The sequence below is a fragment of the Bombus huntii genome, chromosome 9 (genome assembly GCF_024542735.1).
Source record: "Bombus huntii isolate Logan2020A chromosome 9, iyBomHunt1.1, whole genome shotgun sequence".
NCBI lineage: Eukaryota > Metazoa > Arthropoda > Insecta > Hymenoptera > Apidae > Bombus > Bombus huntii.
The window spans coordinates 10,480,833-10,494,042 of NC_066246.1; the positions used below are offsets into that span (position 1 = coordinate 10,480,833).

Here is a 13,210-nt window from a genome sequence, read left to right on the forward strand (position 1 = left end):
AATTATTAACAACCAATTATTATGCCGTCACTTATTGCTTTCACTTTTCTTAAACCTTAATTAAGGCCAACCGGATTCTTTCGGTCTTAACTACCGACATCTCATTTATCTAAACGAAATTCTATCAAACTCCGACTAAAACATACTGTAATTAATATTACATATTTATCAAATTACTATACGTGATATCGATACCAGTCACATAAAAAGTAAATTGCTTCGAAGCTCCCTTACACTATGTCATAAATAACTTACCCCCAATTACCCCTTTTTTAAACTCGCGAGGAAATAAAATACTTAAAAATTTCCCTTGCTAAACTTCCTAATAGTCGCACAAAAAGATGATTTCTCCTGTACTCCTGGTTACTTACTTCGTTATACTTCGAACCACCCCGTCTTCCCTCCAATTACAGAACTTTCATCCGCGAAACTTCTTCCTGGATGTTCCTCGTCGAATTTACCGCGGCAAGCGCAAAAAAGCAGACGTAGCACCGTGATCGGTGTACGCGTCGAAAGTTATCCGTATATTGACGTCGCTTATAGGATGTCGCAGAGTTGACGCATGATAATTAGCCGTGCTGATTAGTCGTGGACGCGCGTACCTACAGACGCACGACGGGGTAAAATGTCACAAGGCCACCATCGAGCAACGCCCTACCCTACCAGCATTAATTGCGCGTTCTACGATTCGACATGCCTTTGACGTTGCATTTCAGTTATCGTCCTGTTGATTATATTTCCTTTCGTCATTCTCGTACTATACTTCTTTTTTTTTTTCGGCGTCGCTGATAAAATTCGTTGCGTGGCATAGGGGCGTCGATTAATCCTTTTTCTTTCCTTTTTTCGACGTTGCTAACAGAATTCATGGCATAGTATGCAGGGGCGTCGATTATTTCTTCTTTTCTTTCGTTCTTTTTACAGAATTGCTGGCAGGGTTCACGACGTGGTATAAGAATGTCTCTTCCCCCTCTTTTTTTCTTTTTTTCAGGATTGTTAGCAGAATTCATGATGGTAGTATAGATATGTCGATTACTTCCTTTTCTTTTTTCTTTCGAGATTACAGACAGAGGTGACGGAGTTTATGATATGATAGAATGATGCCGATTATTTCTTCTTACGTTTCGCTTTTTTTCGCAAACGCTGACAAAGTTCATGATGTGGTATCAGTGATCAGGTATCGTTTTGCTTTTTTTTAACTTTTTTTTGGGATTGTTAGCAGAGTCCACGACGGTGATGTCGATTACTTCCTCGTCCAAGTCCTAGTTTCTTCTTTTTTCTGGGATTACTGACAGAGTTCACGATGTGGTTGTACGAGTGTCGATTATTTCTTTTTTCTTTCCCGTTCTTTTTTGAACGTTGCTAGCAAAGTTCACGACACGGTATAAAACGATCAAATATCTTTTTGTTTTTTAACTCATTGTTTACAGTCACATCGTTTTCAATGTTCCTGATTGGAGGATAATTCTGAGATTTTACTGTCTTATAGAAATGTCGATTATTTCTTTTCCTTTCCTTCTATCTTTTTCTTTTCTTTTTTTTTTTTTTTTTTCTTTTGAGGTTGCTGACATAGTTTATGACACGATATAGTGACGATTACTTTTCTTTCGTTTACTTCTCCTCTCCTTTCTTTTTATTTTTTCTTCTTTATGCTTCTCTTTCCCTGGATTAACGATAGAGTTCGTAAAATAGTATAGAAATGTGATCTTCTCGGCACTATTAGCAGAATTCATGATATCTTTCTGATTATATCGTTTTTCTTTATCACGCCGCTGCTTACAGAATATATGATGCGATATAAAGGTGTAGGAAGTGTGTCGGCGCTGGAAGGAGATGGACCAAGGGAACATAGCATACGCTCGATTCACTCGTCGCGTCCGCTTTTATTTCGACACAGTTTCACGCGGCATGCGCACGCCAAGAGACCGGCAAATGAGCGGCGTTCGTTAAATTTTAATGAAGTCCCTGCACGCCGAAGCTGAATTGTTTGCCGGTTACAGGTAAATCAGATTTCGCTGGAGTTCGACGGCGGCATAGCGCGCCGCTGAAAATAATTAGAGGATCCCGGGATTGTGTATAACTTTTTTTTTTAGTCTTTCCTTCTTTCACTGCGCTGGAACAGAATTAAGAAGTGGTATACGAGAGATTCCATCGTTGACTCGGCCGTTCACGTGAAATTACGTCTTTTCATAAGCAGCTGATGTCTCATCTCATAATGATGTTCATAGCGAAACTACGTAATTTTATTAAAAGGCGGAAAAATGTAGAGATACTGTACGAAATTGTAAATGAACTCGACATATTTACAAACTAGATCATTTTACACGATGCGGGCAGCGTTACTAGGTAGAAACTTTCTAAATCGTAAATTACCAAAATTAATAAATATCGATTGAGGAAACACTAATTGAAAAATTCAATCGATTAAGAACGTTAAAACGAGGTTAAATTGATTTTTGATGAAATGAAGTCACGTTCGATGTAGTTTGCAGAAAGATCGAAAGACCAAAACAGGAGTTTTCTAATTATTCTAATTAATGTATTTAGCAAATCAGTCCCTGGTGCTTGTGGGTTTAATTGCAACACGAAACACGAATTCATTACATTAATGAATATTAAGCTAACAGAAAATATAAAGCTGTAGCGTTGCATCAACTGTAGAGAAATATACGTAATTTATTTCGTTTCCACACTTTGTGCACGCAAGCTTTAATATTCGACGTTAATATTGACATTACAACATTTAATGCTATTTAATATCGTCGCATTTAGATATATTTTTAAGCGTTACCGTAAAGTAGATTTCTCGCTTGAAAACGCCGTACTACCGAAATGTTAATAATTCACAAGCTTATATTTATTATTACGCGCATACATATGCATAGAATATAAGATAAACTTATTCCACTACAAATCTCTATTTAAATTTAATTAATTCGGCTATGTGCATAAAAACATGAAACTTTACCAAGCAATTACCAAATTAATTAATAAGAAATCTCAACAAACTCATCGCACAAAAATAATCCCAAAAACTCGATGTACCTCGATGCTCTTTTAATTGATCCAATTACAATCGCGAACACTTTTGCCATGTGCATATGTGTGGATCATTAACGAATAGAAAACGCTTCACAAACGGTTCATACGAGCCAGGATATCCTAACATCGATAACTCCGTTAACTATCGAGAGTTCTCTGGCGGATCATCGTATTTAATGAAAAGCCACGGACAAACGATCCTGCGAGTGCTCGTAATCAAACGATTCCCATTGAAACAGGACACGTGTAAATTAATCACCGTATCGCGCGCACGTGCACACAGCTGCGCATCCTTTACTCGCCATTTTCACCCGTTTGCTCAAAGAAATAAGAAATAAAATATAAAAAGAAAAAAGAAGGACAAGATAAAGAAAGGATATATTCCAGACCATTCGGTCGACTCGTTTTCCCAGCAGTTCGCGAGAAGCGAGTCAGCTAACGCGTCGTTACTCCAATTTTCCGAGTTAAGGCGAAAGGGAGAGGGCAGAAGCAAAAAAAAAAAAGGAGCAAAGAACGCGTAGTAACGAGCCTCCATTTTGTGTTGATGGCTGCATTAGGCGCATTTTCAATAGAGAGCCTCGTTGTTTTACCATAACCATTGTTTGTTCGAGCCTGGCTCTTTCTAACGGAAGGAAGAAGGAAGTTGGCCGAAGATGGAGAATTCGATGGAAGAGAGAGGAAGAAAGGTGGAACGTGGTGTTGCGAAGCGAAAGTGTACTGCAACGCCCCTTCCGTTAACGTCGGCGGCGTATTAGCACCAGGAATGCAAATAATTGTTCGGTGCAGTGTATACAGGGTGGCGAAAGCAACCCTGGAATGTAAATAGAGCTGACTTGAGAGTGGTCTCACCGAAACCGGGGCTTTCCACCTCTGCTCGTCGATGTATTGACCTCTCCTGGTTATGTGAATGTGTGTGCGAAGATTTCAACGTTTTAGCTCGTTTGTGAGAAAATATGTGTAAATATGGATGTATGTGTGCGGCGAGGTATGGGCGAGGGTAGCATCCCCTGTCAGTTTGCTCGGCATTCGTAGAACGACTCATGGAAGAGTTTCTGCTGAATCAACTGAATCCCGGCGATGGTTTGACTTTCATTAAGCCGCCGGCTAATTCGCGACGATTTTCAAGACAGTTTTTCTTCTTTTCTATTTAATTGGATAGGATATTGAACTCGGATAGATTGATGGATCGCTTTAAGGTAATATTAAATGTTCTTGATTTTTCTACTGTCAAAAATAGTGTATTGATTTTTTTTAGCGCAACCGTTTTAATTCTTTTTCTTGTTTATATAAAAATTGAAAATTATTTCGTCATTTTCGTACTGTCTTAGGTTTGTGAAACGTCTGACAAAATTTTGGAGATACTTGTCAGTGCGTCTACTTCGTCACGTGATGATTTCTTGAAGCTGCGATGAAGAAACCTTTTATCAATGAAAATGTATATCTTCTGATATTTTTATAAAAAGACATAGCGTAGTGACGTTCAACGCCAGTTATCCCAGAAACAAATACATCCATTTATCGTTTAGTTAACTGACATATTGTATTGTATTGCATCGAAGAACTATATAAATTTAGCGACACTTACGAAAATAGATACAACAGTTTTCCAGACGTATTAACTTCCGCAAGAAAACCACCGTACAATCCACTTTACCGTCTTCTCTTTCTGTCTCACAAAAAAAGAGACAAACATTTTCAGCATCCCAACTTTATCCTAAGTTGCTCAACTCGCGACCTGCGAAATTAATCGTAACTTCAGCGCAATTAAATCAACGTCCCCGGCCATGGTCCGGAAGAGACCAAAACTCGGTGCTCCTCCCGCAACAAAAAGCCGCGTGGCATTCAACCAGACTGTCACGGCGAATATCACCGCGAAACTGGAGACGATTTCACTGAGCGAAGGTACGTTCGAAGTTGGAAGGAAGGAACTGCAAGTCCGCGGGTGGCGAGAGACTTCTTGCGCTCGTCTGAAAGCAACGCAACGAGAGGAAGGTTCGGCACCAAGGGCAATAAAGTATCGCATCTGGTCGCGCGACACGATTAATCGCCACTACGCCGCCAAGAATTAATTGCCGACACTACGATAATTTATCGTAGCTTGGTTCGCGGTGATATTTCACCAGCTGAATACTTTTCATGGTTTCCGCTCGCGAACGATAACCCACGATAACCTTGTTTTCCCGTAATGAAAATCACGTCCAGAGGAAATCACAAACGAATCAACGTCCTTCTGTTTTTCAAGCATCTTTGAGTCGAAAAAACGAGCAGAGGAACGGCACGTGATAAGGGACGATGCTGCTTTCTGTCGTTCGTCGTCACCTCGCATGGTTTTATTTGTACACTCGCGCTCATAATCACCAAACATTTGCTTATTTTGAGAAAAATAATTGCTAGGACGTAGATACGTCTTTCTGAATTGATATTCTACTGTTTACGAGTTACTCGGTCGAATTAAAGTATATACAATTTTATGCTGTGAAATGACTGTGCTGATACAGTTGCTGTGAATAATTATAGACTCAAACACATTTTCGATATTATTTCTTTAATATCTGCAAGAGACATGACTGACTATGCCTAGATATGTTAAGTGAAATTGCTTTTGTAAAGCATAGATAAAACGTTATAGAATATGAGGAAATGTTACATGGCGAACTATTGTCTTTTATAGCCGAAATAAAAGATAAAAGGACAATTTTTCGTCAAGACAATGCTTCCATTCATACAACCGTCACTACAAAAAAAGGTGGTTCCAATATTTCGGAATACAATTATTACTATGGCCAGCATTGACCCTCAAAAACCTGTAGGGAATTCTAGCTAGAAAAGTTTATGATCAGAAAAAGCCACCTTTGGGAAATATCGTTGAACTTAAAAAGAGAATAAAATCTGCATAGACAAAAAACTTAGTATATAGTGAATAAAAACGTAACAAAACTAACGTTGAGTTAATATTTTTTCACAGCCGAAAACACAATTTTAAGGAACATTTCACTTTATCTAGACTTAATAAGAAAACGATAAGAAAAGAAGAGATAAAAATAAGAAAACTTTGATTGTTGTATTATATTATAATATGATATTATATAAACGGTTTTGTCAGTTTTTGTTTTAATATTATGAAGAATCTAAAAATGGGGTTGAGTTCATATTTGTTCACGACAGTGTATCTGTACATACAATAAGACAGTAATATGTCTGTACATCGAGTAAAAAGTAAATAAAACAATCATCCAGGAACAGCTCGTAAGCTACGAAGTCGAAAAAACTAATTTTTGGAATATTTTTATCTGTATTTGTTTGTTTGTATGTTTGTACTCGCATCACGTAAAAACTACTGAACAGGTTTGAACGGTGTCCGGGAAAGAAAACAGGCTATGTTTCATCTCGATCCGTTTTACAGAAACTGATAAATAGCCGTAGCATCTGAATTGCATGCGCTCTCCTGTTTGGTAAAAAACAAACAACAATGACTATCGTTTACGTTGTATTTTCTCTGAAATCGAACCTTTTTATAATTTGATATTTTATTATTATTTATTATTCGTTAATACAAAAGATACGCAGATATTTCATTCATAAAAATTCATCTGCTCATAGATTGTTCTATATATTAATATGCCATAAAGTTAGCATTTACGTGACAGTTTAGGCTAATACGAGTGTCTGCTTTAATAATTGCTATATAATTAGATCTATCAGAAATAACCAAGCAGACATTTTTTTATTAGGAATTGTATCGTATTTATAAATTAATTCCCCATAAGACATTGCCTCGTCAATACAGTGATATATTTTATTGCCAGTACAATTGCGTACCAATACTTCCTATAGCCATCGTAAATCAATAAGATGTGCATACCTTCCCAGCTATGAAACAGTACACGCGGGATTCACACGGTCGTCGCTGTGAACTTATCATCTGGCGATTTAATCATGCCGCCGCAAGGTCTCTACGATTAGAGATAAGAGGGTGCAAGGTATGATAGGAAGAAGCTATTTATGCGTACGATGTCTCTATTGCTTAGGAACGCGGAATCTAATACGCGATTTTCGTGATTTGATTTGCGGTTTGGCCTTGGTTAATATGAGAGAGTTGATTAGGAGAATTGATAACCTTATGAGGTAAAATCAGATAATTGAAGTTTGAAAGATTGTAAGAGTAGGTTTATAGGGATATTATGATAGATTGGATTCTTTAAGATGAATATTTAGTAGTAATACAGAAGAGGATATAGCATATCGATTTCAGTGATCTTCATCTATGTTTCCGAAGTCAATGTCCTAAGTAATTTCACATATACTAATTCCTGACGCTTGGCTTTAATTCTCAAGAGATTTTATTATATTTATTTTTTAATTTTTATTTTTAATTTTAATATATTATATTCATTTTTTAATATAGATTTTATTATAATTATTTAGTTTATAGGGATATTATAATAGATTGGATTCTTTGAAATGAATATTTAGTAATAATATAGAAGAGGACATAGCATATCGATTTCAGTGATCTTCATCTATGTTTCCGAAGTCAATGTCCTAAGTAATTTCACTTATACTAATTCCTGACGCTTGGCTTTAATTCTCAAGAGATTTTATTATATTTATTTTTTAATTTTTATTTTTAATTTTAATATATTATATTCATTTTTTAATATAGATTTTATTATAATTATTTAGTTTATAGGGATATTATAATAGATTGGATTCTTTGAAATGAATATTTAGTAATAATATAGAAGAGGACATAGCATATCGATTTCAGTGATCTTCATCTATGTTTCCGAAGTCAATGTCCTAAGTAATTTCACTTATACTAATAGCTGATGCTTGGTTTTAATACTCAAGAGATATTATTTTTAATAATAGTATAATTAATGATAGTATTACAAGTATTTTTAATAGTGTTCATTTTTTAAACATTTCGCTAAATTCGGTTAGATTTGAATGAAATGATTACAACTTCTGTATATTCAATCTTATAGTACATTATTGTTGCTATTAACTCTGAAGATAATTATATTAAAATTCAGACGAATAATAATGTATTTCATATATTACTATGTGATATAACGTAGAAGATCCTTAAGCTGTAAGATCAACGTTTCTAAGAATAGTTTAAGATTAACGTAACGTATAAAAAAGTTCTTGATAGAAGCGTGACATTTTTCCCAGTTTCGCGATTTTCCGTTCGCATATTCATTTACCTTGATACTTCTTGATTTAGACATTCATGAGTAGGAAAAGTTCGGATCTTAATTAAAACTTGGTAAACTCGGAGCTTCTTGCTGCTTTTTAATAGCCGTTGACATGTCAGAAACTTAGAAGACTGTCGATACTCAAACAAAACTTTGCAAAATCGATAACCGATGTCTCTAGAAGCTTATTTTTATCGTCCTCTACTGAAAACTTTAACGAAGGAAGGAGATGATATTTTTGACTGCACGAGTTTGTTAATCAGCGCGAATATAGATAAAATAAATTTTAAATATTCACGAGTGACGGTGCATTTAGTCTGTAAATATAAAATAAGGAGCGCACCTCATAACAAGCGCTATTAGTTACCGTTGTTTGTCATGTAAACAGTGTACATTACAGCTAATTGCTTCACCTGTTACAATCTTCAGCGTATAATAATAAGTTGCAATTATTATTAATATACTTGTTTCACGGTGAAAAGATTCACAGAAAGATACGCTGATTAATGTAACATAGCGTTTTGTTCCTGTTAAATATCTTTTGAAATCTCAAATCATTATAAATTGCTATTTTCCTATTTTCATGTGCTTAGATTTAAACATCTTTGAAGATCTCTTAATTTTCATATTCGCGTTACTCGATCTTTCTCGGTTTCCAAATTTTTTAATTTTAAAAATCTTCAAACTTTGAAATTTCTTGTTTGTCGATATACTAAATTGTCAAATTTTTAAGCTATTTCAAATTTTCCAATTTTATCGTTCAAATTTCCTAATTTGAAAATTTTCAAATTTTCTAATTCTACATTTAATTTCTAACGTCCCAAACGTCTTAACTTCTATATTTTCACACTCACATCTCTGAAACTTTCAAAACTAAAATCTTCAGAATCCAATATACAATAAAACACATATATAGTCGCTCGTTCCAAATTTCTGCTCATGGAATCAACAAACTCCGAACTGACGACGATTTCGTTTTATCTCTGATTACAGAAACTGCAAACGATTGGCGAGGATTTCTGCGGTCTGGACGTGAACACACCTCTGGGAGGCGAAGATCCGATGGAGGGAACCCCTGTGCTCACTTTCGATACACATCTGACGGCGGTCGCTGCTACCTCGACCGGCGACTACACGGTCGTCTTCGTGGGCACGAGCGAGGGTCACCTGAAGAAGGTCAGTGCACGATACTCTTTATCTCGTCGATCGAAGAAGAGCAAGAGGCGCTCGAACGGTACCGGAGCTGTTTCATTAGGCCAACCTTGTACGTTCGTTATCTGCTCGCTGCATATTTTCCACAATCTAATTCTTCCATAATGACCCTCGACCAGCTCAGTATTTTTAACGCTCTTTGACCTTTCACCCTGGACAATGCGTCGATTCTTTACATTGAAGCCACTGCTCTCCGCGTCGTGTTCTATTTTTTTCCCTTGTACGCTTGATGTTTCTACCGCGAGTGGCTCGTTTTATAAGCCCTTTTTAATACAGAGAATCGTTATAATGATACGAATATAGGAAGGTGAAATACAATGAAAAAAAGGTAGCGAGTGATTAAGAATTTTAAAATATTCATTTATGTCCTTGTAAATGCCAAGCAATATTTTTATATTGAAAGTTCTATTTCTTGTTCCATAATTTAACGGGAAATAAGTTTATACTAATCTCTCAATTTGTATGCATCCCTTTATTGTCTTTCTTTTTTCTCTTTTCATTTTTCTTTAAGTCTGTAGTGAATTCCATAGATAATTATTCTAACTTGTGGAATCTTATTCGTTAGATGATACTAACCTGTTTCATTATAGAGCACAATTAGTAACATAGACATCTGTCCACATACATTTATTCTACTTGCATCTTCTGAGTAATACGTAAAAAGTAAAAAATAGTACATGCAAGATTAATTATCGTACAATGTTTGGCACGATACATAAATGAAAATAAAAGTAATTCTATATTACAGAGAACGTATACGTTTATTTTATACATTTTCCTAACAAATAATTACTCGAGGATATTTTTGTCTTGTATTTAACTATATTGCTCGATATTGAGAACGAGTTAATCAACCTACAGTAAAATTAGATAGAAACTGTGCGTTAAAACAGAAACATCAGAAACAGTCGCAAAATCTGGTGACGTTCAAAAAATTTCATTTCATCCTGCAATATACGCCCTTCGTAGTAAAAAAGAATAATACATTCCTCACTCAAAATTTTCGGATACGCCGACCTACCATTTCTCTCACAAAAACTAATCAGAGTCAGAATGGAAGCAGCGAAGCAATAAAATCAGCGTTGTCCCGAGTTACGAGTGGTCGAACTCATTGGATTTCCATACCGCCTCTTGCTCTCTTTCGGCGTAATAATTAATCCCGAATCGAGCTGACGGCAGTGGCGCCAGCAAAAGTAATCACAATAGATATTAATGCGAACGACAGAATCGAGGTTATAGTGAAATCCGCTTTCTACCCGCGTTCCATTAGCCTGCAGGTTAGCCATTACGGAATATCGTTGCTCGCGAAGCGTTAACGCTTAACGAACCTAATGGAGTCCCGTGGACCGGCTCGCGAACTTCAACAGCTCCGAAACTTCAGAATAGAAACTACACTAGCATATCCCGACCTAACTTACCTGATCGTTGCGCTTTCCTCGTTGCGTTTTCCTATTTTTATGAACGTAACTAAAGAAACGCAAGCCAGATGGAAATTTGTTTCGTTTACTAAAAATTGTAATTAGACCGCGGATTTCTACGTAAATTCATATTTTTGAGGATACAGTTAAAAGCGTGGAATTTCTACCTCGGTGGAAAATTGCTTTACTTGTCAAGTATCGTAGAAAACATTATACGTTAGATACTTTATATATTTTTTCACATGATACGCATCCCTTGCAATTTTGCACTTTGAAATTTATTACAGATGAAATCCACAGTCTACTTATAAGAACTATCCTATTTTGGATATTTTATACACTTTTGTATGCCATCGTGTACATTCTTTTTAATCGTCGAATTAATTACGATTAAACCGCGGATCCTTATGCATTTTTCTATCTCTACGAACATAGGTAATGGGATCTAAATTGAAATTTCATCCAATAAATATATATACTCTAATAAATATTGTACTGTGGACATTTTACATGTTTTTTTGCATGAAAATCTACAAATTTTTAATAAATATAGAAAAAATCCACAGTCTATTCGCACGATTATTCGACCAAGAGATCGTGAATCAAACGCGTGTAACGCGAGCCGTGTAATTGGCTCTTGGGTGATACACCCGAAAAAGAAAAAAGTACGTTGGAAAGAGGAAATTACGCGAGACGATCGCTGGAAAAATGATTCTGGAGTGTAGTTCGGATCGTTATCGCGGTGGATGCAGTTCCAGGAACGCGATATCTCGCGTTGGCCCTCTCGAATCTGTCGTGATTAATCACGATTATCCTAGCTAAATCCTCTCCGATTTCTTCCGGTTTCTCTAACTCGTTACGTTGCTCGCCGATGCTTTATTTTCAGAATTATGTTACACGATCTGGCTGGAAAACGTTGCAGCAGAAATGTGTAGCCAGAGTCAAAAGCTTTTTGGGCATAAAGTATGAGAGCTTTAGTGGGGTTTACCCTTAGCGTATCAAGCTGGGATAATCAGCGTTCTTTTCCAAGAGGGATCTTTAAGTTGCGCACGTTCCTCGAATTTGTATGTCTCGGTCTTGGACTCGTTTTAACTCGCAAAAGAAGTTTTAACACGTTGACCGCCACGACACCTGTATTTCTGTCAGTTTCTGGTCAGGCCATGTAACCCATATTGGGGTGTCGCTTATTTGACTACTTGCGAAGGATCGTTGTAGGTATTTGAAAAGATATTCCATAATAATAAATTGTTAATTAATAATTCATTGTAATGATAGTTGAATTGTTATAAAATAAAAATACGAAAATGGTTTATTAAAAAAATTATTTAGAATGTAAAAATTTAAAACATTCTATAGTTGAGGTTGGTCGGTACAATTTGGACAATAAGTTGTTGTTTTCTTCAAATTCTTTTGTGCCTTTGTTCGGTCCATTCGATGTCTTTTATTTGCATAACATAGTTTGCACGCGCGTCTAATGCTTCTTCCGGAATCATTTTTCCGAACGGCGATATTATGCTGACTCCGTCGAAGACAAGGATTTTTTGTATTTTCAGACAACCTTAATAATTTTGCAACTAATAATTGTCTAAATATTCTAATATTTATATTTTTTCTTGTTGCAATTTTGTAAACCGTCAAAGCGTTTACAACAGAAATTCCTAGAAAGAATTGAATTCCAAGTTTTCTGTACCATTTGATTCCTTTTCTAATTGTGGTGGCATAAGAAACCGGAATAATCTATACCACACTTTCCTTCATTATATTCAACAACGACTAGTGGTTTTAATGTTGCGAACAAATGAAACGAAAGATCATTCTTGAGACCATCACTTGAGGGATTTGCATTGCTAAAATATCGATGGGAGCACCTAGCAGAGAACGCTTGGTACTGCTGTACGCGTGGCCTAACGGAGATTTCTTTGAAAACACGCGTGGCGGTCAACGTGTTAATGCGTTTGCTCCTTTAGCAATGGTGGTGTAATTTTTTTATCATTTATATTTCACAGTTATTACATATTTACACAAAAATTGTACATCTTGTAAATGTGTATTTTTATATAAAAGATAGTAAACCTGTTTGTTTTAGTCGTTCAAAGATAACAGAGAAAATTTAATTGGTTTCTGTATTAAATTTAAGTTTAGTATACGATCGAAACTTGAAATTACAACAAGGATGATTATTCCATACTTTCCTTAAACTTAAAGAATTTCTTAGCAAGAGAGAAATACGGTTGTTCGAAAAAGGCTCAAACAATCAAGACATCTTTGGTACAAGTTACATTTTTCCACTTTTAGCTATTCCTAAAAATCTTCACTAAAATTCCTGTTTCATGCATGTAT

At 35.9% G+C, this 13,210-nt stretch overlaps 2 protein-coding genes across 5 annotated transcripts in view; one reads left to right on the forward strand and one right to left on the reverse strand.

Annotated features, from left to right (window-relative positions):
* Positions 1-13,210, forward strand: part of LOC126869717 (plexin-A4) — a 426,446-nt gene that overhangs the window by 312,077 nt on the left and 101,159 nt on the right. For both annotated transcript variants that reach the window (XM_050626597.1, XM_050626596.1), the window contains exon 3: positions 9,234-9,416. In XM_050626597.1, coding sequence (XP_050482554.1) covers positions 9,234-9,416 — 183 coding nt within the window. The remainder of the gene's footprint in view (positions 1-9,233; positions 9,417-13,210) is intronic.
* LOC126869740 (PI-PLC X domain-containing protein 1-like) overlaps positions 1-13,210 on the reverse strand; it is a 276,559-nt gene that overhangs the window by 148,984 nt on the left and 114,365 nt on the right. The gene's annotated exons all lie outside the window — the stretch shown is intronic.